This window comes from Vanessa cardui, chromosome 13 (genome assembly GCF_905220365.1).
Source record: "Vanessa cardui chromosome 13, ilVanCard2.1, whole genome shotgun sequence".
In the NCBI taxonomy this organism is placed as follows: domain Eukaryota; kingdom Metazoa; phylum Arthropoda; class Insecta; order Lepidoptera; family Nymphalidae; genus Vanessa; species Vanessa cardui.
Genome location: NC_061135.1, coordinates 8,888,020 through 8,914,018, shown reverse-complemented (window position 1 = coordinate 8,914,018; position 25,999 = coordinate 8,888,020). Strand labels below are relative to the sequence as shown.

At 30.9% G+C, this 25,999-nt stretch overlaps 1 protein-coding gene across 11 annotated transcripts in view; it reads right to left on the bottom strand.

Moving 5' to 3' along the window:
- Positions 1–25,999, bottom strand: part of LOC124534635 (small conductance calcium-activated potassium channel protein) — a 274,246-nt gene that overhangs the window by 5,413 nt on the left and 242,834 nt on the right. For 3 of the 11 annotated variants that reach the window (XM_047110579.1, XM_047110582.1, XM_047110589.1), the window contains 9 exons: positions 15,850–16,049; positions 6,279–6,408; positions 5,290–5,385; positions 4,769–4,942; positions 4,444–4,467; positions 3,833–3,975; positions 3,627–3,731; positions 1,633–1,768; positions 4–114 (listed from right to left, as the gene is read on the bottom strand). In XM_047110579.1, the coding sequence (XP_046966535.1) occupies positions 4–114; positions 1,633–1,768; positions 3,627–3,731; positions 3,833–3,975; positions 4,444–4,467; positions 4,769–4,942; positions 5,290–5,385; positions 6,279–6,408; positions 15,850–16,049 (1,119 nt within the window). Of the gene's footprint in view, positions 1–3; positions 115–165; positions 277–1,632; positions 1,769–2,218; positions 2,355–3,626; positions 3,732–3,832; positions 3,976–4,443; positions 4,468–4,768; positions 4,943–5,289; positions 5,386–6,278; positions 6,409–15,849; positions 16,050–25,999 lie in introns of all 11 variants that reach the window. The other 8 variants (XM_047110580.1, XM_047110583.1, XM_047110586.1 and 5 more) reach the window with 5 other exon arrangements.

Here is a 25,999-nt window from a genome sequence, read left to right as displayed (position 1 = left end):
TACCTTTTTCGTGAGTTGTGTTTCCATCATGAAGTTATGAACATGCTTCTCCGCTCTAGTTAATTCTAATTTTCTCGACGCAACGGTCACTAATAATGCTGTACATCCCGCCCCCTGTTAATTAGATTAACAATTGTGGTGAACTGATGTCAATGAAATACTTACTCTTTTAGTAAGTTGTGTATCCATCATGAAGTTATGAACGTGCTTCTCAGCTCTAGTTAACTCTAATTTTCTTGAAACAACCGCGACTAATAACGCAGTGCATCCAGCTCCCTGTTAAGTGAATACCTTAATGTAAAATGCAAGCGAACGTGTAAAAGCATTCAAGATTTCACATTCCTTAAATAAAAAAATGCATTTTCAGGCTAGAAATGAAAATAAACTATATATTTGATCTATGTGGTATATTTTACCAGTTATTGTTTAAATTTCATTTATTCGAGGACAATAGACGTTAAAGCTATTTATTTTAAATAAAAAGATAATTTATTTTAGTTATGATGAAATTAATAAGTGTCGATCATCCTCGATAATGTTATTTTATTAATGAATGTTATACAAAATCATTAAAACTTTTAGCTGTTAAAATAGCGTCATTATTATAAATATTAGATGCTTTTATTTATTAATATCTAGTGCTCAAATCTTTAAACTCTAATCGTGTACCAAACTTATTATGGAACTGCAAATTTTAGCTGAAAAGGTATTAATTACTATATCTACATTAAAATTAATCAATTCACAAACATTTTTCACACTTCAAACCACTCGCAGACAGGATAACGATAGTTATTTGTTTTTGTAACAAATATACCTCAGTGCATATCCATCTATTAGTGCAAAAACACTTCGTTTAATTTTATGTTATAATTATTTCCATCTTTATTCAACTACAAACTCCGATTTATACAAAACAGTGCATTAAACCTTATGTTTACTTTCAAGTTAGACAAAATAATTTTAGGAAAAGTGAGCCATTTTAAAAACAAACGTATTGTGCAATTCAGTGAAATAGTTAAGTGAAAAGAGAACTAGAGAAAGAGAGGAGAGTTGAAGCATTCCATTCTACTAAATATTTCTAATAGCTGGCTTTAACAGGGAAATGGACGATATAATTATTCAATAGACAATAAATTTTTCATTTATTTAAAAATATTTATTTATTCTTTTAAAATTCGGGAGTAAAATAAATTTACATTTGTGTGTACATTTAATGTGAGTTATAATTAAGCGGTTGTGACAATGTTTATTTCAATATATGCAACATTTATGACGTTCCTTTATTATATAATTTATAATTACAATACCATACATCTGATTTACAATCTGTGAACATAAATATCAACGGTAACATCGAATACATAAAACAGCGGTGATTTCAATATCTCTTGTTATAGTGTAAACAATTATCATGTGTAGAGTGTCGTCTGTTGAAACAATAAAATGTTAGTGTTGACTGACTTTGTTATCGAAAATACCAAAGAATTATATACATCAGTGCTATGAGATCTTAAGATTAATTTACACGGTAAATATTTAGTTGAGTAGAAATAAAAAAATATCTTGAAACAAAACAAATATGCACTGGATGTCAGTCAACACGAACACGAATGTCTGTGAGGAACTTACCATAATGCCGGTGCTTACGGCGATACCTCTGCCGCAATATGTGTTTGGCACAATGTCACCAAAACCGACGGAGAGAAATGTAATCGCAATAAGCCACATCGCATTGAGTAGGTTAGCATGTTCTTCATCGTGAAACCTTTTGAAAATAAATTCATCGCTTTACTTAGTACGTCTGCCTTCTGATATTCTTGTTATTGAAGGTTAAAGTAATGTGTATAACCTACCTATCAGTACTGCACGCAAGCATATCCCATTGCAAAAGTGAAAGGATTTTTTTTTAAACAAGAAAGAAATTGAAGAAATAGAAAGATCGTATCGTCTTGAAGAGTTTGACTTTGATTGTGAAATTGAAATTGCTTCAGTCAATTGTGAAGTAGATTATGACACATAAAATGGCTCACCTTTACCAACCTATCACAGTTTTCTTAGACAAAGCAAGACAACAGAAGAAAAAGAAAACAGCAGTGGTTTCGTTTTATTGATTCTTGCTACGTCTAGGTAAAGCGAAAAAAGGCTTTTCGAAATTCCCGTCGAACGATTCATATAGATGAAACCCAAATAGCCTACCATTTGTTATAATACATACCACCATACCGCAGGTGAGAGTAATGCCACGGCCGCAGTAAGTGTTTGGAACTATATCACCGTAGCCAACACAGAGGAAGGTTATAGCTGTCAGCCACATTGAGTTTAGCAAATTGGCATGGTCTTCATCGTGGAACCTGAGAGCCAAAATGCCCAACAAGAACCACAAGATAACCGATTGTATAATACAATATATTTTGCATTAAAAAAGCCGGATGTAAATTAATCCGTTATTTAAATATTCCATTCAGAGAAATGAAAAATTTTCATAAAAAATTTGAAATGCTATCGAGCCATAGTACAAGATTTTTAACAAACAATAATTTAGCATGCCTTTCGAACGATACAAAATAAACTTTAGAACTACACAAATACTAATATCATATGACTTGATTACAACGTGCAGACTAAACATTTATTTGGGGTCAATACCAAATATAATGTACTGTTAGCCATGCTGTGAAAATTCCATTTACTTACTTGGTATTACAGGGTTATGATAACACAGATAATGAACACTTACAAAGACAACGTAACAAGAGAGAAAAAGAGATATAGAAGAGGAAGAATAGAAAGCCTTCTGCTTATCTGAAAGCAGAGATATCTCATTGATGCGTGAGTGTGACAAAAGTGCAGTGGTTTTGTGCGTATATTTTGCCAGTTTATTGTAAGCTTATCTAATGTGTTGGAACCTAGAGCCATTTTGTGCGTGATTGTTTGATTTACACATAATATCAAACCGGCAATTATTGTAATGTGATCTGCCGTAGCTGATAGTAATACTTTATCTTGTAGTAATAGTGCATTCCTCTGCGGTGTAGGTTTCGACACAGCACTTTTCTCAATAAACATTAATGTAAACATTATTAAAATCAATATTAAATTTACTAACACTTAGAGCACATTAAGCATTTTCGTTTTACAACACTTTGCTAAATCTAACACATATACTAAGTCGATTTTTATATACAGCGATTGTGTTCAATTGTTTGATGGCTACATTAGCGAAAGTATTCAAAGTCAAACTCTTATCATTGTGATAATTATGAATTACTACATTAACATCATTTGAATAACAAAGTAAACATTGGAACAAAAACACAGAGGGTAAAAAGCAGAACGAATAATTTAACAACGACACAGTACATAAGCATTAGCATGCCCATTTAGGCAATACACCGATAGTTGTTGGTAACAATTTCGTGTAAATAATAAAAGACAAAATATTCAAATAAAAATAAAAAATAAGCGATACTGATGACTCAATTCATGGTAACGATTAGCTTATTAATACACATAGACTAAAATAAATACTTTAACTTTTGTATATACTCGACATGAGACTGATATTTTTAGACGTTTTCTTAACAAAATTTAGCTCTTTTATTTAAGTGATTTATAATACTGACCTTTCACATTGCCTTAAAGTCCAGCTTGCGATTATCCAAAGTGATACCATAAAAACAAGTAATACGGTTCCAGGACATATAGTCATTAGAGTTTTTAATACGAATCTGTGAAATTAAAACGATAAAACAGTTAGAAAATATAATTAGAGTTGGTAGATATCTTGCAGTATCTAACAGTACTTGTATCTTTTACAAATTTTCCTTACCTAGTATTAAAATTAATTCTGTTCAAAGCTCCTATACTTCTGGACGAAGCATCTGTAAATAGCTTACTATGTAGCAGCATAACCCTGCATATTAGATACAGACGAAAGAACATTGGAAGGGAAAGAGTTACGTCATACGGAACCTGGAATTTAAAAGAAATATATTATTAAACATATAAACTTGTAGATTCTAGAACCAATAACTTAAGGATATATATAACAAGGTTTTTAAATGAACACTTGAAACATAATGTGATTGAGCTTATACTTAAAATGTTAAAAACATAAATAAATGTATCATTTAATTTATATTTCATGCTCAAAGTTTAAATGATAAAAACTCGATGACATAATATTCAATTTATATATACGTAACATAGATTTGAATTATTTTAGTATAAGCTTAAACAACGTATGTGCTTCCCACGGGATCGAAAGGAACATCAATCATAAATTCATAAGATGGTAACAAAATCCATCAACAAATTCTGGGATTGGGCAAGGAATGGCGAATGCGGCACATTGTTAATGATGCAATGCACATGCTTTCCAAAAGAAAACCTTCAAAGTTATTATAAAACTTCTAATATTGACTTTTGATTAATACAGACCTGAATTTGCTTATATATTGTGTCCTACGAAGAAAATTTAATCGTAAATATCTTTTAGAAATCAGATAATAAATAAATGTAAAATAGTACTAGAAAAAACTTAAGAGAATATTAAACATGATTTAAAAAGGCCACCATCCCATTTCATAGCACGCATACGTCGAATCAAAGTAAGATCGTAAAATATCAATCCATAATTTAATTTCGAAAATATATATATTTTCGACTTTCTAGTAAACTAGTTCGTTACTATTTGTCATTAATCTATTCAATTAAGACCAATCAATCTATGGTCGATTATTATACATGTAAAATATATACTTACTACTTCAACACCAATTACTCCTCCTTTATTTGCCAATTTTGTGGTCCAAGTGAAGGTGTACTGTCCTGGGATAGGATGAACTGCGCATATAGCTAGCTCGAGGGCAATCTGTGCAATCCGCTGCCACGTCATAGCTATCCGCCAATCATCAGCGCAGTTGTCTATCATAAATAACTGAAAATTTATAAAAGAGTTTTTACGTGTAAGAAGCTGGAAGCACCGCTGAGCTTATATTTTCTTACTGTGTGGCTATAATTGAGATCGCACTCAGCAATAAGGAAAAGATCGTGAGGATACCCACGTGAATCGGGAACAATTGTGAAACATTTGTAATCGACCCTCGTAGCGTAGTAGAATAAACTCCGTAATATTATTATCGAAAGGAACATGTCGCCTTGCCAATCGCGGAATATAGCTTTAACACTCAGCTATGCAATTTTTTTAAAACGATTTATTTTGCAAATGTAACCTTCGTTCTTTTATCAGAATAATATATTTAAAAAGTGTATTATATTTAGTACCTGTACTTCTAAAGCGTGATAAGCCACGATTAGGCCGAGTAAGATCACAGTTGACATTGATATTAGCGTCTTCAGCGCTTGTGAATATATTGATGCCTGTAATAGAACAAAAAATATACATTGATTTATAGGATTACCAATTCATATACTTATTATAAGCCGATATCCCAGACCCCGTGGCTAGATCACGTGCATTTTAACCAAAGTTGTGAGCTCAAGCCAGGCAAGCACCGCTGCATTTTCATGTGCTCAATTTTTTTTATAATTCATCTCGTGCTCGTCGGTTAAGTAAAGCATCATGAGGAAACCTGCATGTGACTAATTTCAAAGAAATTTGGCCATATATATATCCACCAACCAGCATTTCAGCAGCGTGGTGAAATCGACTCCAAACCTTCTCCTCAAAAGGGAGACTAGATTAGCCCAGCAGTCGGAAATTTACAGACTTCTTTCTTTCAATTAATGATGATACCTATACAATATGTTACAATTTAATATGTAATAAGTTGTTGCTTTGTATAGGACTTTGTCTAGATTCAGACCACTCCGAAATATTCTTCCGCCAAACAGCTATGCTTAATGTTGTGTTCCGGCTTGCAGAGTGAGTAAGCACAAGATACATAACATATTAGTTCCTATGGTGAGTGGTGAATTGGCGATATAAGGAATGATTAATATCTCTCTCAGCGATAAATGTCTATGGGCGGTGGTGGCCACTTACCATAAGGTGGCCCATTTGCTCGTCCGACCTACATCATAAATTTATATTCACATGTATAAATAATACCGTTACATATAAAATATGTGGTTGCGTTTTTTTATATTATTTTGTTGTTTTGTGAGCCGTTGCGTGTAGGTTTCTGGCAAAGTGCCATTAACACACAATAGGTAAAGCTTAAGTCGCACTGGATAATTGTTTACGTATAAAAATTATAAAGGGTCAATGCAACCATTGCTTTAGGTAATATAATAAAAAGTTAACAACGCACCTTTGTGTATACTCCGGCACTTGATAATTCATTTTCTATAACCATGATAATTATACCAAACATCCCCATAACTAGCGCGTAGTCACTTATTCGTTTTCTCTTTTCAAATAACGCCTTTCTTCTACCTAATCTGGAAAAATAAAAAGGAAAAATATTATCATATTCTTAATTCAAAAGTATCGATCAAAGGTCAGTGCTTAAAGAACAAGTTTATTTAGAACGAATGCTTTCAAATTGATTGACAGTACCGCAAGGATTATGAAATTCGTTCAATTCAGCAGAGTTCGAGCCAAAGGTTCACTGTCGGAGGATTAGCGATATTGATGGTCTGCTATAACAGTTGATCGCTGTCCATTAATTAATATTCGCCACTGACGCAGATTACTAAAGTTTGAACTCAAGTAATTAACGTCCGGGGACTTAATTCATGATTAACTGTCCAAATTTTACGAAGGCAGGGTAACATTAAAAAGAACCACGATTTACGATTTAAATTTTTTTTTTTTTGATTAATTTTTTTGAGAAAGAATTACAAGTTTGGTAATATATATTAAATTTTGTTTTGATTCATTTTGGACAAGTGGTTGGAACCCGTGAATGTAAACAAAAAATTACAGATCCAAGGTCATACAAGCCGTGAATTTTATGTACTTAATTAGGTGCATAGTTTATCTCGTGTACTATTGCCTAAATATAAGAACAAGAGGAGGTCTTGTTTTTTATCTTAGTCTCGCAAAAATGCAATACTAAGGTCGATTATGGGCAACACTAATCTCATGGTCGCTAGTAAAGTATATTATTATAAGGAAACTATTGAAGTCTCCTTCCACCCTCAGATAACTTAACAAAAGTAATAAAATTAAACACTTAATGAATTGTTCAATGCTTAAAGATTATTGGCTTTATGAATATATGTAATATTACAAAATATTCAACAGACCGGAAGTAGCTGAAAGTTGGATTGGAAGATTACGTTTTATTCTTTGTAACATGCGGGTCAAGATAAAACCGTGTTCAAAAATAATTTCACCTCATTGTGCCATTGAATTAAACGTTATACAAATGAAAAATATTTTCTTTAAGTAAAGAAAAATCAATAACAGGTAAATAAAATACGAATACATTTTGCTCTAAATACGCATACTTTACTTGCATATATGTACGTCTATCTAAGACTACTAGAAAGTAGCCTTTCTTGCTGAATATATTTATATCATATCTTTGTTGTTATACTAATATATATTATAGAATAGATAACTGCTCCGCGCGGATTCATTCACATAAATAATCCAGCTTCGTAGCTTATTATATTATGGTATTTAAGATATCTTTCTCAGAAAATGGGCTTTCGAACGCGATACTATTTCTCACCAATATTATTATAGTCAATTGGACTAATAGATCCTGAAATCATAATCCATACAAACAAACTTTCGCTTTATCCTACTAGTATAGACAAATGTGGTATAGTTTATATTTTTCTTTATAAAATTTAAAGCTGTTAAATTCATAAGTCTGTCTTCACCTTTATAAATCGATAATAACAGTTGTTTATCGATGAATATCGAATCCCTTCTAATTACCCTTGTGTATGAAATATGTAAATTAATAACAAGAAATGCATCATTAAATTCTAAAGACGAACAAAATCGATTCGACCCGATGCAAGTTATTTCCGTTCGTTCAAGGCCTGTGTCCACTAAACGTTTAGTATCAGTTTTATAGGTGTGATAAGTGAGCATTCGTGTTGAAATAATAAAGATCCAAGAAGAAAACATTTAGAAAATTATATCTATAAGTCTTCCTATTCTTTCATATGAATATTTCTATTGAATTCGATATTGAATTATTAATTACCTGAAACATTAATCGATATGTCACAGATCCAAAATATCTGTGAAATCCTCAACCAAATATGTGAAAAAAATTGTTATTTATCTAGTTTTTTTTACTATTATATTTTATACTAGTAAAAATATATATTATATGAAACGTAAAGATATAGTAATGAAATATCACTACATAGTATGAACAAAATCGCTTTCTCTGTTCCTATGTTTGCTTAAATCTTAAACGCAACGGATTTCGATGCGTTTTTTTTAATAGATTGAGTGACTCGGGGGAAAGTTTTTGTATATAGTACATGCACAATATAGTAAAGAAACGCTGATAATTTAAAAAAACGTTTGTAATGTGACGTCGGAAATAAATAAATTCTGTAGTATATTTAGTAGGTATCAGTATTGCACCCGTGCGAAGCCAGGATATATAAATAAACTTATAACTTGAGGTATATAATGAGTTAAGGCGTTATATATAACATACTGCATTTTTATTTACTCAGTAATTCGGCAAGAGACATATCCGGATAAGAATAAAATATTTTATTGGCTTAGAAGTTGTAATAAAAACCTCTCCCGACAATAATACCGGAGATAATTTTAACGAGCCGGATATAAAACGACGAAATTGATTAATAAGCAAATTAAACCTTTATGAATGATGCTGGAGCTAAAAATTAGAGTCGTGACATACATTTTTATAAAAAAAACTCTTCTATTAGTTTCGTTTAAATATACTGAACGTAGCCAATTTCTATCCACTAATTTAATATTTATGAATAAAAGGCCATGGCCATAAACAAGCTATCCACGTGGCATCTGATTGTTCCAATGGCCTTATGTAACCGTGTATAATACATTTTACTAACTACCCATATATACCGTTCCGAATAGAAAAAGTATTCCATAACAAGTAATTTTAAAATTATTATTATACTTTTAATTGCTTTGAAAAATAATTTAAACTTTTAAATATTAAGCATTCCACTCTAACTAGCATGTATCATATTAAATTCCATAAATTCAATATCATAAAATTGTTCAATAACTCATATAAAATACGCATATTACAAAACTCCTTTTGTATTACACATCGCGTACGTTTTTCTGCTCTGTAGATTTCCATTTCCTAGTTTTATCAGAAGGCATATATGAAATGAAATACAATATTCTAGTTTATTTGCATTGTATGAAGCAACAAATGCTGGTATAAAATTCAATGAGCGAAAAATTATTATCTTGTCGTCTTTGTGGTGTGTTCGCTTTATACATTTTGTAACTGAATAGTTGCGAAACGCAAAATTGAATACAATCATTTACATTTATCATATGACATCATTTAGCTGACATTAATGTCATATGTATAATATGTATGCAAATTTGATTGTTATAATTATAATTGTTACTAGATGAGCCCGATGCTTCACCAGCGTGGCATTCAGCCTGTCACGAAATTCAACTTTTATCAATCACTAGCAGACCCGGCAAACTTCGTACTGCCATATTCGAAATGCTTAAATTGGTCCAAATGTGATGTGAATAGAAACCATTGCACGCAGCGAAACTGGTGATATGAACTGTAACAATAAACAATTGATACTTACATTAAAAACGACACTGTCAATATTTTTTTCTATGTTTTCAATGACACAGAAATCATGTGGTTGCGTGATAAATTGCCATGTCGCTATGATTAAGTCCTTACAACATAAAATGTGCAAAACCATTTAGTATAAACTGGCTATACCATAAGTTTTAATTTGAAACTCATTTACAATACCAATCAATATAATTTCACTAAATACAACACAGATAAAATATAGGTGGTCAAGTTTTATTATGGTGTATATAGTCGTAGGGGGTAACCGAACGCAGTGGGTAAGCGAGCGCACTGCCTGTTTCTCATGTAAAAGGTGCGGGAGGGGTTTGTTTCGACCAATCAGTGAGGCCTAAATGGTAAATTAATTGCGACATGCCTGCGCGCCGCACTATGTGTTGTTTGTTATTAATTGCTAAAAAAGTATTTTCGTTGACTTACTTTCAACTTTTTAGAGTTTTGAAAAACACTGATACATCACAAACTATTCTGTAATTACTATAAATTATTCTTTCGTTTATCAAATATATCTACATTCTTCTTTCAATTGTAAAGTGTGATTAGAGGATTATTAGATTATTATTAGAGTCTCACTCCTCGAGGCAATAGTATGGGATTTGTTTGCTGATTCTGTACTCGGTGGTAGATTTGTAGAGACATCTCATCACTTGGATGTGTCACTAATCAACTTGGCAACGTTGCAGGAACTCCAGAACAGCCCAGATTTCAACCGAGTCAAAGGCCTACTCATAGACCATGAATGCATGACAAAGGCAGGGCCGATTATACTCATGGGATTTCTGTATAATCTACCATACTGTGTGGATGTGGTCCATGGTGTCGTATCCGGTCCGAAAACCGGCCTGTTCTGGGGGTTGGAATATCGTCGAATCTTCGGGCAAGACTGTTCGTGATCACTCTTGAAAACAGCTTATAGACGTGGCTCAGTAGGGATATGGGACGATAGTTCTTCAGCAGGGTTTTGTTCATATATAGTGGATAAAATAGAGCTTCTCAGTCTAATGCTTTCAAGTCCCCACTGCTGTCTTTCGTTGTGCGCTTGCGCAAGACTGCGAATCGTGGTAAAAGGAGTAAAGAAACGACGTTGGGGACCTGAAAGATAATTTTGTTTGACAGATTTTAACGAAAAACTAAAAATTTGTGACAATTTCTTTATAATTTTTTTTGAATAATCTGTTTAATTTCAGTTTTCTCTGTTATAAGTTGATTAGTTATAGAATTCACTTTTAACCTATTGCGTTTACTTACCCCACGGGTGTCCGCACACTTACCCGCAATGTGGGTCAACTGTCCGCATTCCGACTTATTATCAAAATGTTAATTTTTTTGTTAATATTTTTTTTAAAGGGATGTTTTATGTTTTATAAAAAAGAATACTTATTCGGGTATAAATTGAATAGCCAAATTAATACATGTGCATGCGGAAATCCCCTTTTTTGCCATTCAATGGAGTAAATATGGCAACGCACCTCTCCAAATATACATTATTTTTATAAGTAATTTAATTTTTTTCCGAACAACACGTGCTCTAATGTCTTGACGGTCAGTTGTCGACTGTTCTTCAAATAAACTGTTTTTAATATCATCCCACTGCGGATTACATGTAAATGTAATGAATAGATCCGGTCAACCATTTTTCGTACATAAGAAATTGCGTCTTGTGCCGTTCGTTCGTTTCACAATATAGTGAATCACCCGATGTCACTTACATTTCCATCATTCGATATCGTATCTTGCAATTGAATATATTCTTCGGATCTTAATTATGCTCGGTTGAAACGAAAAAATTTTAAACGTTCAGTTTCTATTTTAGCATACGTGTCAACGATGTACTGATGATACAGTTTACCACATTTCGAGATATAATTTAGTGCTTGTGGACGAAACATCAATCGATACAAATAAAAATTCATGGCAGTAACTTTTTTCTGTATAATTTGACATGAAAATAAATGCAAACACTGTACTTTTAAATAATAAATTGAAACTGGTGGATGAGTAGACTCATTTTTTAATTAATACTTACTTTTAATTTAACAGCACAATTCCTAGTCTGGAAAATCTCCATTAAATTCATTATCTCCACTGAATTCATTAGTTACAAAAAATGTGATTAATGAAGAATCACTCGACCGATTTTGAGCAAACTTCACATAAACCATCTACTAAATAGTCCAAACAAACCCTGAAAATTTAGTTTGGATAGGTGAGCCCGTTCTTGAGTTATAAAGTGACATCGAAAAATGCCACTTATTTTTATAGAAATAGTTTCGAAAAATAGACGTAGCGATGTTTTAAATTATGCAAAATCAATTTTAAAACATCAATGTTTTATTGTCTTACATCGATAATCATAGAAAATCAATGATAATTCTCTAATAAATCTATTTCTAAGGAAAAACAAAGTTGTTTTTTTTATAATATTCCTAGCATTTTTATCATACTTACTCACCTTCTAAACCTTCCCTGGACTTCCACCAATAATTCAAGACCAAAATTAGCCAAATCGGTCCAGCAGTTCTGGAGCTTTAGCGAGACTAACGAACAGCAACTCATTTTTATATATATAGATATATTCATCGGCAATTTTATAATAATAATGCATCTTTTACGTATTTATTACAAAATCGAAACATTATTTTTTTTTAATTTCGAAATAAATTAAATTAAATGACAAAGTAAAACATGGCTAATTTAATTTAAATCGAACTTATGTCGAAGTTAGGAACTAGTGATAGCAAAATGCACTACATGCTTGCTTTATAAAAATAAATTATTGAAATCAAACAGACATAAATAATTACTTTACTTTAATTACTTGCGTTTATAATATTAGTATAGATTTTAAAGACTTTTTTGCGTTGATGTTCTAACCACAGGCACAAACACGTCACATTACTTCCTAAGGTTGGTGACGAGTCTACGAGCTGCAATGTTTATGCACAATAATCATTTATCATCCAGTGGTATATTTGTTCAGGCTATGTCATAAAAAGTACTTAGTTGATATTAAACCGTGCATGAAGTAAAGGAATCAATTATAATTATCTCATTGCGATTTAATTTATGACACGTTTTTTTTTTGTTTTATTTCAAGCGTTCTGCTATTTTTACGAGCTCACTGAATTCAGTAATAAAATACGTCATAAAAGTTTAAGGTGTTCAAAGTAATTTAGTATAAACGAGGACATTTTAAAGCTTATTCTGTCACGTTCTAGGTAGTGGAAAATGCTTTAGACTTTATGCTAGAATGCTTCTTCCTACTTTAGACACTAATTTTACAAATATAGAAATTTCCTCGCAATATATTCACAGGAATGTACATTTGAAACGTGAATTCAAAATTTAAATCATCTTTATTAATTATACGGAAATTTGCAGTCAGCGCTTCTGTGACGTTTGTTTTTCATTTAGTCATCGTTTTACATACGCCTTTTTGTCTTGAGACAACACTTTTTACATACCATCTAACTGTATCTTTTTAACCCAATAAAAATGATTCTATTATACCATAACGTGTCTTTTTTTAATTTACTAATTTAACGTATATTGTTAAGTATTAGAAAATCAAGTGGTACTATTATGTTAATTACTCATTACTTAAGTAATAAATTCATGTCTTTAAAAACACATATTTTTGCTTGAATTAAGCGAGTATTATAAATAAGTCAATAATGCACGTAAACAAATAAATTCTTAATTTAATTCAACACCATAATTACCAGGATTAAGCATTTATTATAAAACGAGGTCAACACTCCAATTTAGCGAACAAATCTTTGAAATTAATCAAGAGTGACTCGAACATTTACCAGAGTTTTATGCCATTTTTCTTACACGATTGATACGTGTGCAGAAAAATAAAACATTAATCTTAAAGATCCAATAAAATAAGAAAAGTATTTGTCTTAAAAATACCTCAAATAATAAAAAACAATCAATCAGTAAGTAAACAGGAATAACATATATTAATAATATCAAATTTAAATTTGATACTGGCTTGTCTATGCCGTGGCTAAAGGCATATAAATAGTTATTAAAAAAAAATTTTGGTATTCTAATCGTACTATTTTAAAAATCGAAGTCTTTTCTATTTTTCGGTATCGATTTTCGGTAATCTATTTCGAAAAATACTTCTTAAATTTCGAAGCTACTGAAGAGGTGAGAAATTTGAGCGTTTCAATCGTTCACCAGAACAGCTTTAAATAATTTTATTTGTAGGTAAAGTAAAGAACCGAATGCTTCTGAAAAATAAAAGCTATCAACTTCGAGGTGAGAAATTTGAGCGTTTCAATCGTTCACCAGAACAGCTTTAAATAATTTTATTTGTAGGTAAAGTAAAGAACCGAATGCTTCTGAAAAATAAAAGCTATCAACTTCGTAATAATGTTATATTGGATTTTTTTTTTTAATTTTTAGTATTGTCTTATTGACTAATGTTTGTTATTTTTGAAAGAACAATTTTAATCTAGTAAATTATAATCGAAATTTCTGAAATCCGAAAAATTCATACTGTTTTTATCTGATATAGATATCATCACAATCAATATTTATATATTACAATACATCAAAATGCTGTGGCTGTTTTACATAAAATATAAAATATTTCCTCGATAAGTATGCTTCTACGTGTTAATCCCGTATTATATTGCCTTAATAAATCGAATATTAAGGCAATGCCAATGTAATATTCAGGAAAAAATATAAATGACACATAAAATCAATAAATGATTATAGATTTATATTTCGTATTTGCTAAGTAGTATTTATATGATATATACACTGTACAGTCTGAACAGCCGGTAGTTTTTAATTAATTTACTTTAAAAGTGAGAGCCTACTCGAATTAAATATTATACTTTGATTTGATTGGTGATAAACATTTTTCTATGAATTGTAAAAAATGGACACACTTCATTAATTAAGATGATTCTTGACCTCATTCATAAGGAAATTAGATTCTAATTAGCTTGCTGATAAGCAATCTGAAGCCTATGCATATTGCATTGTGTTATGCTATCTCGTCACCCTTGTTCGGAGTAGAATGTAGGTCTATTAGTGTTAAAACAGTTTTCAAGAAACTGCTGACGTATGTAAAAGTAAGGTTTCTTTAAACATCTTTGTCTTTATTATACCTGACTAGTGACCCGTCTGGCTTCGCACGGGTAAAATAACGGTATATATATATTTAAATACATATGCCATATATACACTAACAAAACATAATACATCCTAGTACAACCCAATTAGCAGTCCAGTACAGCATAATTTTGCCAAAATCCTCATGGTATTCGTCTGTTTCAGGCAATTTATACCCTTATGAACTATACTACTAAACTTTTCTTATGAAACACTTCGTTTATTGATGAAAAACCGTATGAAAATCAGTTCAATAGTATTAGTTACTTGCGGTCCGATTGATAGTCGGACACGTGGCGGAATTTTTTAGTTTATTGTAAATTGCGATCCACGAAATATTTGACAAAAATATATAATGTTGAGGTCGTTTGGAATGAAGTTACAGCCTTAGAATTTTTTAATTTTTATATATATTCAAATTAGTTATAGAAAAACTCATGTCGAAATTATAGGACAGACTCACTGGGCTAAATTAAAACCCGAAGAAGTGTTAAATCTAGGAGTAGGTAAATCCCGGCTGTTATTAGCGAAAGAGGCCATTACTTACTTCAGCGCAAAACTTTCGTTCCTCGAGTTCAAAGGAAAAATAGCTAACTAGCGCGAGATTAAATTCTTAAAAATGACTGCAGAATAAACCATGCGTACACTACAGAATTCCCTTGACACCTTCAAAAAATTGGTGTAGATTATGTAAGTGGTTTTTAAGGTCGTTGCTACATGACTTGGTATACTCATGGCATATATTAATATTTAAAAGTAAACATTAAGCACAAATATTGTATTAAATAGTTTTGAGTTTTAATTAAATTACCTATGACTTCAAACTTAACTTATTAATTGATCTACCCCATATATCCAAAGAGTTATATGATTTCATTTTGGGGATAAGAACCCTTTCGTGTTACTTAATTAGCCTGTAAGTTAAGTTTTTGTATGAGATTATCAAGTTAGAACAATAACAAGCTATATTTACCTATATCCTATGTTAGGTTTGTGCTTGGCTGTCCCCCCTCCCTTGTATGTGCCACCGCCGAGCGCCCTCTCTTCGCCGTAACGCGGGTACTCGCTGTGAACGCCGACTAGCGCAACTCCGGCCTCCTCAGCCGCCGCGTCCCTCCCGGAATACGCCTTCATAGCGCCGGGGATTGAGAGCGTCGACACCGGTTTCCGCAGCTGTAACAGATTAATTCAATATATATATTTAAAGGTAATATATATGACGAAAAAATATACAACTAGGAATTGTGAGATTAATTTTTGCATATTCATCGTAAATTCAAAATACATTATCATGGTAATTTCATATGTCATGGTCATAATCAACAGGGTTGATAAAAATTTTGATACACAAATCATGACCAGAGAAATACAATAATTCTCAAATCCGATGTAAACAAACTTTGTTTAAACATGAAACATTCAATTTGGTTGAAAAAGTAAATAAAAACTTTGAGAGGAGCAGCGCGAAGTTTTATAAAATTGTCTGATTTCCGTCGAAAGCTTTAATTTGAAAATGTTCTTTTTTTTCGGATTTTTGTTGAAAGTTACCTTTTGAAGATCCTTTTTTACCTCGTCTAAAAATAAATAATTATATAACATGCAGCAATCCGTAAAGAAAGGTTGCGATGCTAAAAGATAATATTTCTGAAATTTTGCCACTCCACAAATCACTATTAAAAAAGACAAAAAGCTTTTGCAAATAAAATATATTCATGTAGAATAAGCTTTTATAAATCCTTTAATGCAGAATCAGCCAAAATTTTGTCAGAAAAGGCGTAGAAATTTGTAATGCAATTACGAATTTTAAATGAACATATATGAAGGCTTTTTTCTTTTTTTATAAAAGTACTTACTAAACTATCTTAGTAAATAAAATCTTCACCAGATTCGACTACATTATTGAGGAAAAAATGATCCCAAAACTAATATTGAAGGAAAAAAAAATACAATTAATAACTAAGCATTTTTAATACTAGTCCGTATATAGCTTAAATTTTTATCAGATGTTTGAATATAGGTTTATTTCCTGATTTACTCAAATAAAGTTTTATCACTTTTTAAACCCGAAAAATAAACAATCTTATTTCAGTACTCCAGTCTAGTAAAGTTTTGAAAAAATATATTTCGAATAACTTTTGTTCTATTTGGGTGTAAATGCTATTTTCACAATGATCAATATCGTTTCACTAAGGGTCGCTTCACAACTGACGCAGGAACGGCGCTGCTTGGGCATATATATGATGTGCTGGAGAAATTAATTGGTCTTGGTGGATTCTGGGTTTTATCAAAAGCATTCGATTGTGTATCACACAAAATAATTCGATCTTAAAATGATAGCATCCATTAATATGTCTTGATTTTATTGCTTTGTATGCTTGGGTGAAAAAACGTTTTCGTTGGTGGAATTATGTCGTCTAGGTATGTGCTAACAATGGGCGTTCCACTAGAATCAATATAAGGTTTTGTACTATTTAGTATTTACCTATAATTTTTTTAATTTTTACAAATTACCTAAATAAATGACCTACTTTTTACAATAATATGTGTATATCGTGTTTTTTATTTAACAACGGCACCTTAAGTCCTTATTGAATTCTTAGTATTCATGTATTATTATTAAGTAATTTTAGGTGTTACTATGGATCCAAAGCTGCACTACAATTCCCATTGTCATCCCTTGTGCACACAAACCTAACTCTGCGACATACGTGGTTAGGAAACTTAGACAATTAACTAGCATATATACTATTCAATATATATATATATGTTTTCAGATCACAATATTTTATTATTCATTACTCAAGGAGTATCTTATTCTCCTAAAATCATAAAAACTGTATTCATTCACATTTAAGTATATTCTTAACGGTAACGGATAAACACCATTTTTCCATCTCCACAAAGTCAATACTTGATTTTACATAATAAATATTCTCAAATACTTAAAACAGTTACTTTGCTAATTAATATATTAATATCTCATGTTAATAATTACAACGGCGTTTAAAAGATTATAAAGATAATAATAAAGCGTTGAGTTAGCATTCGTTGATTTCATGCAAGATATAATATTAAGTTGTTTTTAATTACCTCTGTAATAGTTGGAAATGAGTAACAATTTTTTTTAATAGCATTATTCGGTACAACTTAAAATACCTTTAAGTGTAGTGTAAATTCACTTTTTAAAATGTCGATTCAATGGTACTTGCTAAATTACTTTGATTTTTATATGTATAGAAACAGAATTTGAATAATTTAAATTTAATGTTCAAAATTACGCAAAATTTGGAACTACACACCAATTTACTATCTGACCCCAAAGAGATTACTAGATACCCTCGATAGACCACAATGTAAAGGAGCCCGATGCTCGATTTCCCCGTCTAAAATACGCTCATATCTAAATGAAGCCAGACCTTGCCTAAATTAATTAACCAAGTTCACGTAACAAATAAATTAAACACCGTTTACTTCGTTGACGACAAACTTCATCTCAATTTAACGAAAATAATCGTTTAAATAGTATTTTTTAAATAAGTTACATTATTATTATTTACGCGCTTAACATAAAAAATATTTTTTGAATATGTTTTATCACATTAAGCGTCAAACCGTTATATTTGTGATCATTTTCAGCTCGTTTGAAACATTTTATTGTGCTAACGACGCTGCCCATTATGAAAATGTGATTGAAGCCATTTTGTATTACTTCAAGCTACAACACATTTTTTGTTGCATAAATAGAACATCTTTTAATTTATAATTATTTGGTTTAATTTGTTGAATTAAAATCTCATAAACATTTTCCTGTACAAAACGAAACATTAGTTCGAATTTATCGATATCTAACACATACATACACATAGACATGACGAAGATGATTACACGATTCACACTCAATTAGGTATTCGTAATTAGATTTTCTTTTGTTTTTCCTAACATTTAATCGGTTTATATCTGAAGTTATCCTGATATGATTACTAGGATAGGACTTTTAGAACAAGCTTCACTACTAAACATGTTTAAGCCTAGATTTAAGTCCGTTTACGTTGTATAATTTTTAATTTGTAGTTTCGTTTATATTTTAAGTTCAATATTGAAATTTTTAATGTTGTTTTTATTTTCTTTTAGTGAAAATTTCCTTCTCATTTTCAACATCTATCATAAGACTTTTTTTTACTTGCTATATTAAATAATTCCTTTCACTGAAAGAAGTGCTTTTAGTATTTGAACTGTAATATGGAATAGAATTGCGGTATCACGTCGGCAGTTCAGCCTAACTCGCCCGATTCGAGTGTAATAGTCCCATTCGCTTAAAGTATCGGATAAGGCTAACTTTACTCATTTCAAGTTCTTATGTTATAATCGACATATATAAAGAATACATACTTATTTTTAGGAATTATTATAAAAAAAATCAATGAAAAGTAAAGAAACATATTTATTACTCTAAAATATGGGAACATTATTTATTTTTTTGTTGAATATTATAAAGTGGTTATTGAGAGTGTTTATATACCATATTTTTAATTGTTACTCTGATTAAATTACTCCAAAAACAATTTGATGAATTTTAACAACAAAGCGTACTATGGTATAAATCATTTGTTAACCTTTCTCGCCTAAGCTGTATACTTCACTGGTATATTTTCGAATTTGTTTATGTCATAATACAAAACATAATAAATCAATCTGATTTGACTGAAAAAAACTTATTGTATTTTTCTATTGATTTCAGTAAATAAATCACCGTTCACCTTGTTGAATAATAATATTATGACAACTTCTAAAGTTTATTGATGGAAAATCCAATAACATTGTTGAGGCTCAAACCTGTGTTCGAACTCCGATATCGAATTTTTACTAGCCAGTCACTAGATGGACAAGTTAGTTATGAAAAATGTCATTCAAAAAAACTTGTAATAGGTTAAATTGAAGGAATAAAAGTGAATAGTAAGAAATTAACAACTTGTATTATACATTAATAATAATAATCCTTAAAGTGACGTGTTGATATATACACAAAAAGAAGCTAAGTTTCGCAGTACCGGGGGAGTTTGTAATACCCATATGTAGTCTATATTAATCGTGTGGCTGTTTATCTTTCACGACCAAATGATTGAACCAAATTTGATAAAATTTGGTATGAAGCTATGACCCGTACCCGAAGCCGCGAGCAACAGCTAGTATGTGAACTGTCCTTCTGTCTGACTGATCAACACACATCTAAAACTATTGAGTCTCAAAAGCTGAAATTTGGAACAAAGGTTTTTTTTATAAAGAAAGCTTTCACTAAGACAAAAAATGGGGTGTTTTAACATTAAGGGCAGGAAATGGAAAGGGTACCTTTGTATGAATTTTAGCCGCACGAAGTTGGAACGGACAGAAATGAAATTTATTCTTCAACCCATTTAATACTTTAAAGGATTTTAATGTTGAATTTAAGATCATTAATAAAAAAATCAATCACAATTTGGTTCCGAATTTTTCAGTTTCATTATAAATCACATATAATGCATCATACTTATACATATTTTTTATATAAATGAATATAAAAACGCATCCCCATATAAAAAAGACAACAAGAACAAAATATTTTTTGTTTGTATACGGAAGCCTTTGATGTTTTATTGAGACATTCGTCTTTGGTGACAAAAATGAATGAATTTTCCATGCAAACACAAACTAAAGATTGAATCGTTGTCCTCTGCAATACCTCCATCAATAAAAAATAGATAACCAACATGAAACTACAAGACTAAAACGTTAATGTGTTTTTTTTACTTTCATTTCTACACTAATCTTTATTACTCCTGTATATTGTAACAAAGAAAAAAGGAAAAAAGGAGGGAATATTTGTTTTTAAAGTGTTATTAAATTTGGTTTAAATAATAATTTTACCAGAAATAGAATTAAATTAAGTTTTGTTTCAATGACTCCTGTGCAAATACATACATTATTTTTTTCTTTGCTCTGTCAGTAAAAGAGTTACGTCAAAGTGCTTAGCGACCTTATTAATGGAACAGTCATCGATCGCTGTCCGATGTAAAGTAACATTGATCAAAATATATAACTCCAATGGATGATGGATTGGAGTATTAAAATAAAATATCATACCCTGAGAACAATATCAGAAATATTTTCCTTTCCTTGAGTTTGTTTTCATGTGTGTTTATATACAGGAAAGAAGTGTAGATGTAGTTAAAACTAAATTAAGGGATGACAGGACTGTATATGGAGTTGGATGGAATGGGGTTATGAAGTTTAATTGATTACTATATAAGTATATTAAAAAACTCTCAAGCTAAGTTCGCGTCAAAAATTAGTATCTCTTGGCCCCTAAATACGCACTCCAGTAAAATTAAATTAAATTACGCGATTGTTAAGCGTAGCTCACACACATTAAGATAATATAATAGGCTATGTTTATTTTAGTTGTAGGGCATCACTTTATTTAAACATATAATCGATTTGAAATCTGAAAAATTATCATAACAATTGGTTGAACAGCTTATACGTCACACAGTAATGTGTTACAACCAAAAGGGCAGTAAGAAACCTTATCAAACGATGTTAAAGTTTCACACAGATATAATACCAAGAATTTGTATGTTTGAGAATGATTTACTGATACGATTATCTGTTTATTCTCTACGTCTTACAGAACCCTACCCTACATAGAGAGAAAAAAAACCATGTACAAAAATGTTAAACCAATAACAATGATCATAAAAATACAAGAATAAGTGTTTTTTAAGACTTTGTAAATAAATGAGGCTATTCAAAGAGTTCTATCGTAAAAATCTACAAAGTATTTATAGGGAAAATAATAGTGTCTTTAAAAGGAAGACCTCTTATTCATAGTTTGTAAGATTTATGATAAGAACGAAGGAAACGTGAATGCTTTAACAATAGACCACGATTTTTATGACTTCATCTATTAAAACGATTGAGGTTTTTATTATAAAATACTTTTTCATATTTATAAAACTTAAACAGAGTCTTATACTAAAATCGAATTCGAAAACAAAAAAATCTTTCTGACAAAAAATACGTAATTTTTTTCCATTTAAACTATATGTATATTCAGAATTAAAAAATAATGCAGAGAAAAAGCAAATATTAAAATTAGTTTTAAATTTTTCTTTTTTCTTTTTTACAAGCGTTTATTTAACTTCACGTATTGGCACGTGTGAGTTGAATTTTTTCAAATGAATATTAAACATTTCCACGCAACCGATTGATCTGAAATTTTCCACAAACCTTTGGTACTGGTAAAAATACAATATATTCTACTACATTTTATTCGTACATGGATTTTGTTTTGACAACGTTTGCTTTTCAATGTTTTGCTTTTTCATATTCCTTTTTTTATAATTAAACGCTTTACTGTTCAATTTATAAGTATTTGTGTAATAATATAAGTCAAATAAATTCATCTCTTGTAAAAAACTCGAGTAATCTGTAAATGTTGGATATTATTCTATAACATAATTATGGTATTTTAACGAGCCGGCATTGAAGCAGCGTAAGGAGTTTTAAATCTACTCTTCTAGTGGAGAGCAGAACTTTAGTCAACAGTGGGACATTTGGAAGCATATGCTTTTCTATAAATAAGATTAATATTCATGATGAAAGTGTTTAGAATTCTAATGCTATTATCAAGCATTATAACAACTTTAATTGTTTTCAAATGCACGAAGGCGTACCCGTCCCCAAATTGGTGGAATATAAAAAAAAATATAGTCTATTTGGGACTTTTTACTGATTGTACTTTTACCTTACTTTCTTTAGTCATCTCATCTACATTAAAACATCTTGTATGTACTTACTCATAATAATATACGCTGATAATTCAAATAGAGGGGCGCGTTTTCGTGAGCGGAAATATCAATAATCCTTGCTTATTTTATTTAAATCCGATGTTATAGCAAGAGAACATTTTAGTAGGGTAAATTTTGTAAAGGAAGCGATGATGTGAAAAATGCCCGAGGGTTGATACGGGACGAGCAATGAGCAAACGGAAAATTTGAATAGCACCTCAAACTCATCGGTCTGATTGTATAAAAAAGGACTATATTCGTATTACACTCACGCAACTATTGTTAAAAATAAAATATAGAAGGCATTTATATATTTGTTTTCTACCAGAATAAGATAAGTCAGTTATTCCTAGTTTTCGCCTGCGTATAAAGTTGTGAGAGTGGATACGTCCTTTTTGAACTCCTGACAACATGTTTGCAAAGTTTCACGATGGTCGGTTGCGCTTCAAGGATATTTAACGTAACAGATGAAAGAACAAATAACCAAACTTACATACGTCATTTTTAATATAAGTTAGGATTTCCTATAATTGGTTGAATTTGGTCTATATTATGTTGTGTTTCTTTTAAACTCGATATGGTTGCTCCGTTGGCTACGTTTTTTATGGTGAATGTTGGCGGGCAAGCAAATAGGTCACCTAAAGGTAAGATCATCACCATCCATAGTCAGAAAAATTAACCATTCCATACATCACCAATGCAACACCAACCTTGGAAACCGATGTTATGTCTCTCGTATCTGTAGTGACTCACTCACCCTCACGGTAGAATATCTGATGAATGGATGCTACCTACCTAAACTGCTCTGCAGCTTTGTGTGTGTAAATGGCACACCTGATAGTAAGTAGTAACCATTGCTCATAAACATTGGCGCTAAGAAATTTTAACCAATCTTTACATTACCAATGTGCCACCAATCTTTTGATTTGATATGTCCAGTTACTTGTGTCTGCTTAACTTACACAAATATATTATTTTGATTGTGCAATAAATACATAATACTTTCACATACCTGATTTACGTCTGACTGACTCTCAATCGGTAGTGTCATTCATCAATGTTGTTAAAATATATTTTATACATATAAAACGTGCACTAACTTGTAATTGATTGTTTTACTAATTGCCATTTCCAGAACACATTAGTTAGTTACAGACTTTCATTGGTGAGCAGTTAATAGCAACACAGTTGTGCCATTTTAATTACAAAAACTGTCACGAAACGTAATTAAACGAAGCCATAAATGAAACTCGAATATTTCTTACTCATTGTTGTAACATAGTTGGAAACATTTTGTGTCCAAAATATTAATCTAGTGGTGGTGGTTTTAAAATATTTTAAACAAAATTTTTTACTTTGTTAGTTGGTCGTAGTTAATACTACAACTGCTGTAAAAATACTACGTACGTACTATCTTTGTTGTTAGACTACCTATGTTGAATCATGATTGTGTTCGGCTGCTTAATCTGTGTTTATAAATCTTTTAGAACTTGAAGGTGAATAAAATTCTGGTATAAATGTATTCATTACTAGGCGTAGTGCGATAAACTTCAAACATCTTCTCGAAAGGACAATGACCTTCGCCCAACAGTGGGATATTTACAAGATAACCGTGTTTACATTGAAAATATCTTAATCTGCTTTAATATGATGATCTCCGTGGTCAAGTACTGTGTACACCGGTTTTCATTGGTATGCCACTACGCGGTCCCGGGTTCGATTTACGGCCGAGTCTATGTAGAAAAAGTTCATTAGTTTTCTATGTTTTCTTGGGTCTGGGTGTTTGTTGTACCATCGTTGCTTCTGATTTTCTATAACACAAGTGCTTTAGCTACTTACATTGGGATCAGAACAATGTATGTGATATTGTCCAATATTTATTTAACATATATTCTTCTATTCTACTGATGATTTATATATAAATATGCTTATTTCTTTGATATTATATTATTTATTTTATTGTTCATTTTATTTGGGTCTTAACATTAGTATGAAAATGACGTAAAAATATTTATGTTTTTATTAATAAGTACAATAAGCACAATTTATTTACTTGAAAAGGTGACTCTATTATATGTACTATAATGTGGCACACATTGAATAAATTCAAGAGTACATTTATGAGCACGCATAGCGGAAAACGCCTTTTTAAAGGTGGGGAAATTACGCTAATGTTTTTGTTACTTCGAATTACTAGAAGTTAAACACATATATTAAAGCTTATACACAATAAATGCGGAAATAATAATTATATTATAAAACAGCACTTCTCACGGCAGGTATACATTTAATTGCGCTCCTAATATTGTTCGTAGTCAAATACTAAAAGAATATTGTCAAAACATAAAGGCTCAAATATAGATACTATTAGATGAAAGAAAAATCTAGATTTTAGATGTATTGTTAAGAATATTTAAAAACAAAAAAAATCCTTATTATTGGACTATTGATATTATGTTTTCATAAAGCCAAAATCGTGTGAATTTTGCTAGTATTTGTTCCACAAATCAAGCGTAAATTAAATAAACGAGTTTTGTGTTCGGCTTATATGAGAATATAATGGATATTTCCAGACTAGTGCACTTATTCTATGGCCGTAGTAAATTTACCCAAACAGACTTATTGGATTTCATGTAAGTGACAGGATAATGCCTAGATTCTACTACACAGCCTCCTCGTGTAATCAAACATGGTATATTTATGACGGACTAGCTATCCGCCCCGACTTCGTAGGGATAAAATTCATACAAAGTTACGCTCGTATTTTTTATATACTTTTATAAATTATTTCTGAGTAAGTTTACGTTGCGAAAGCAACTATGCTAAATTTTAAGACAATGGGACTTTTAGTTTCATAAATCTCGTGATGTGAGATTAACAAGTAAGAACAATTTTACCTTTAAAATTGTCAAACAAAGTAAATACGAGTATCAAAATCTCGTGGCAAGTTTTTAAATTATCAAATGTGAAATGACGTTATAAGTCACTATACAAACTATATATAAAGACAGATGTTATATTTAGTTTTTAAAGCCTTTAAATATCCTAGTAGTGGATAGATGCCTCTCTTGTTGAGGAAAGATTTTAAAGCATATTCTATCATGTTGCTCCAATGCGATTTGATTTTTACACAATTTATTTCTTCACTGCTAAGAGTGAGATGAGTTATAAACACTCATGTTTGGTCGGATCTGAACCGACAACCATCGCTTAACATGCACGTTCTCGAACCACTGGACAAACTCGATGTATCAGAATGTATTACATAAAAGTAATAAACTTAATATTACGAATCGTTAA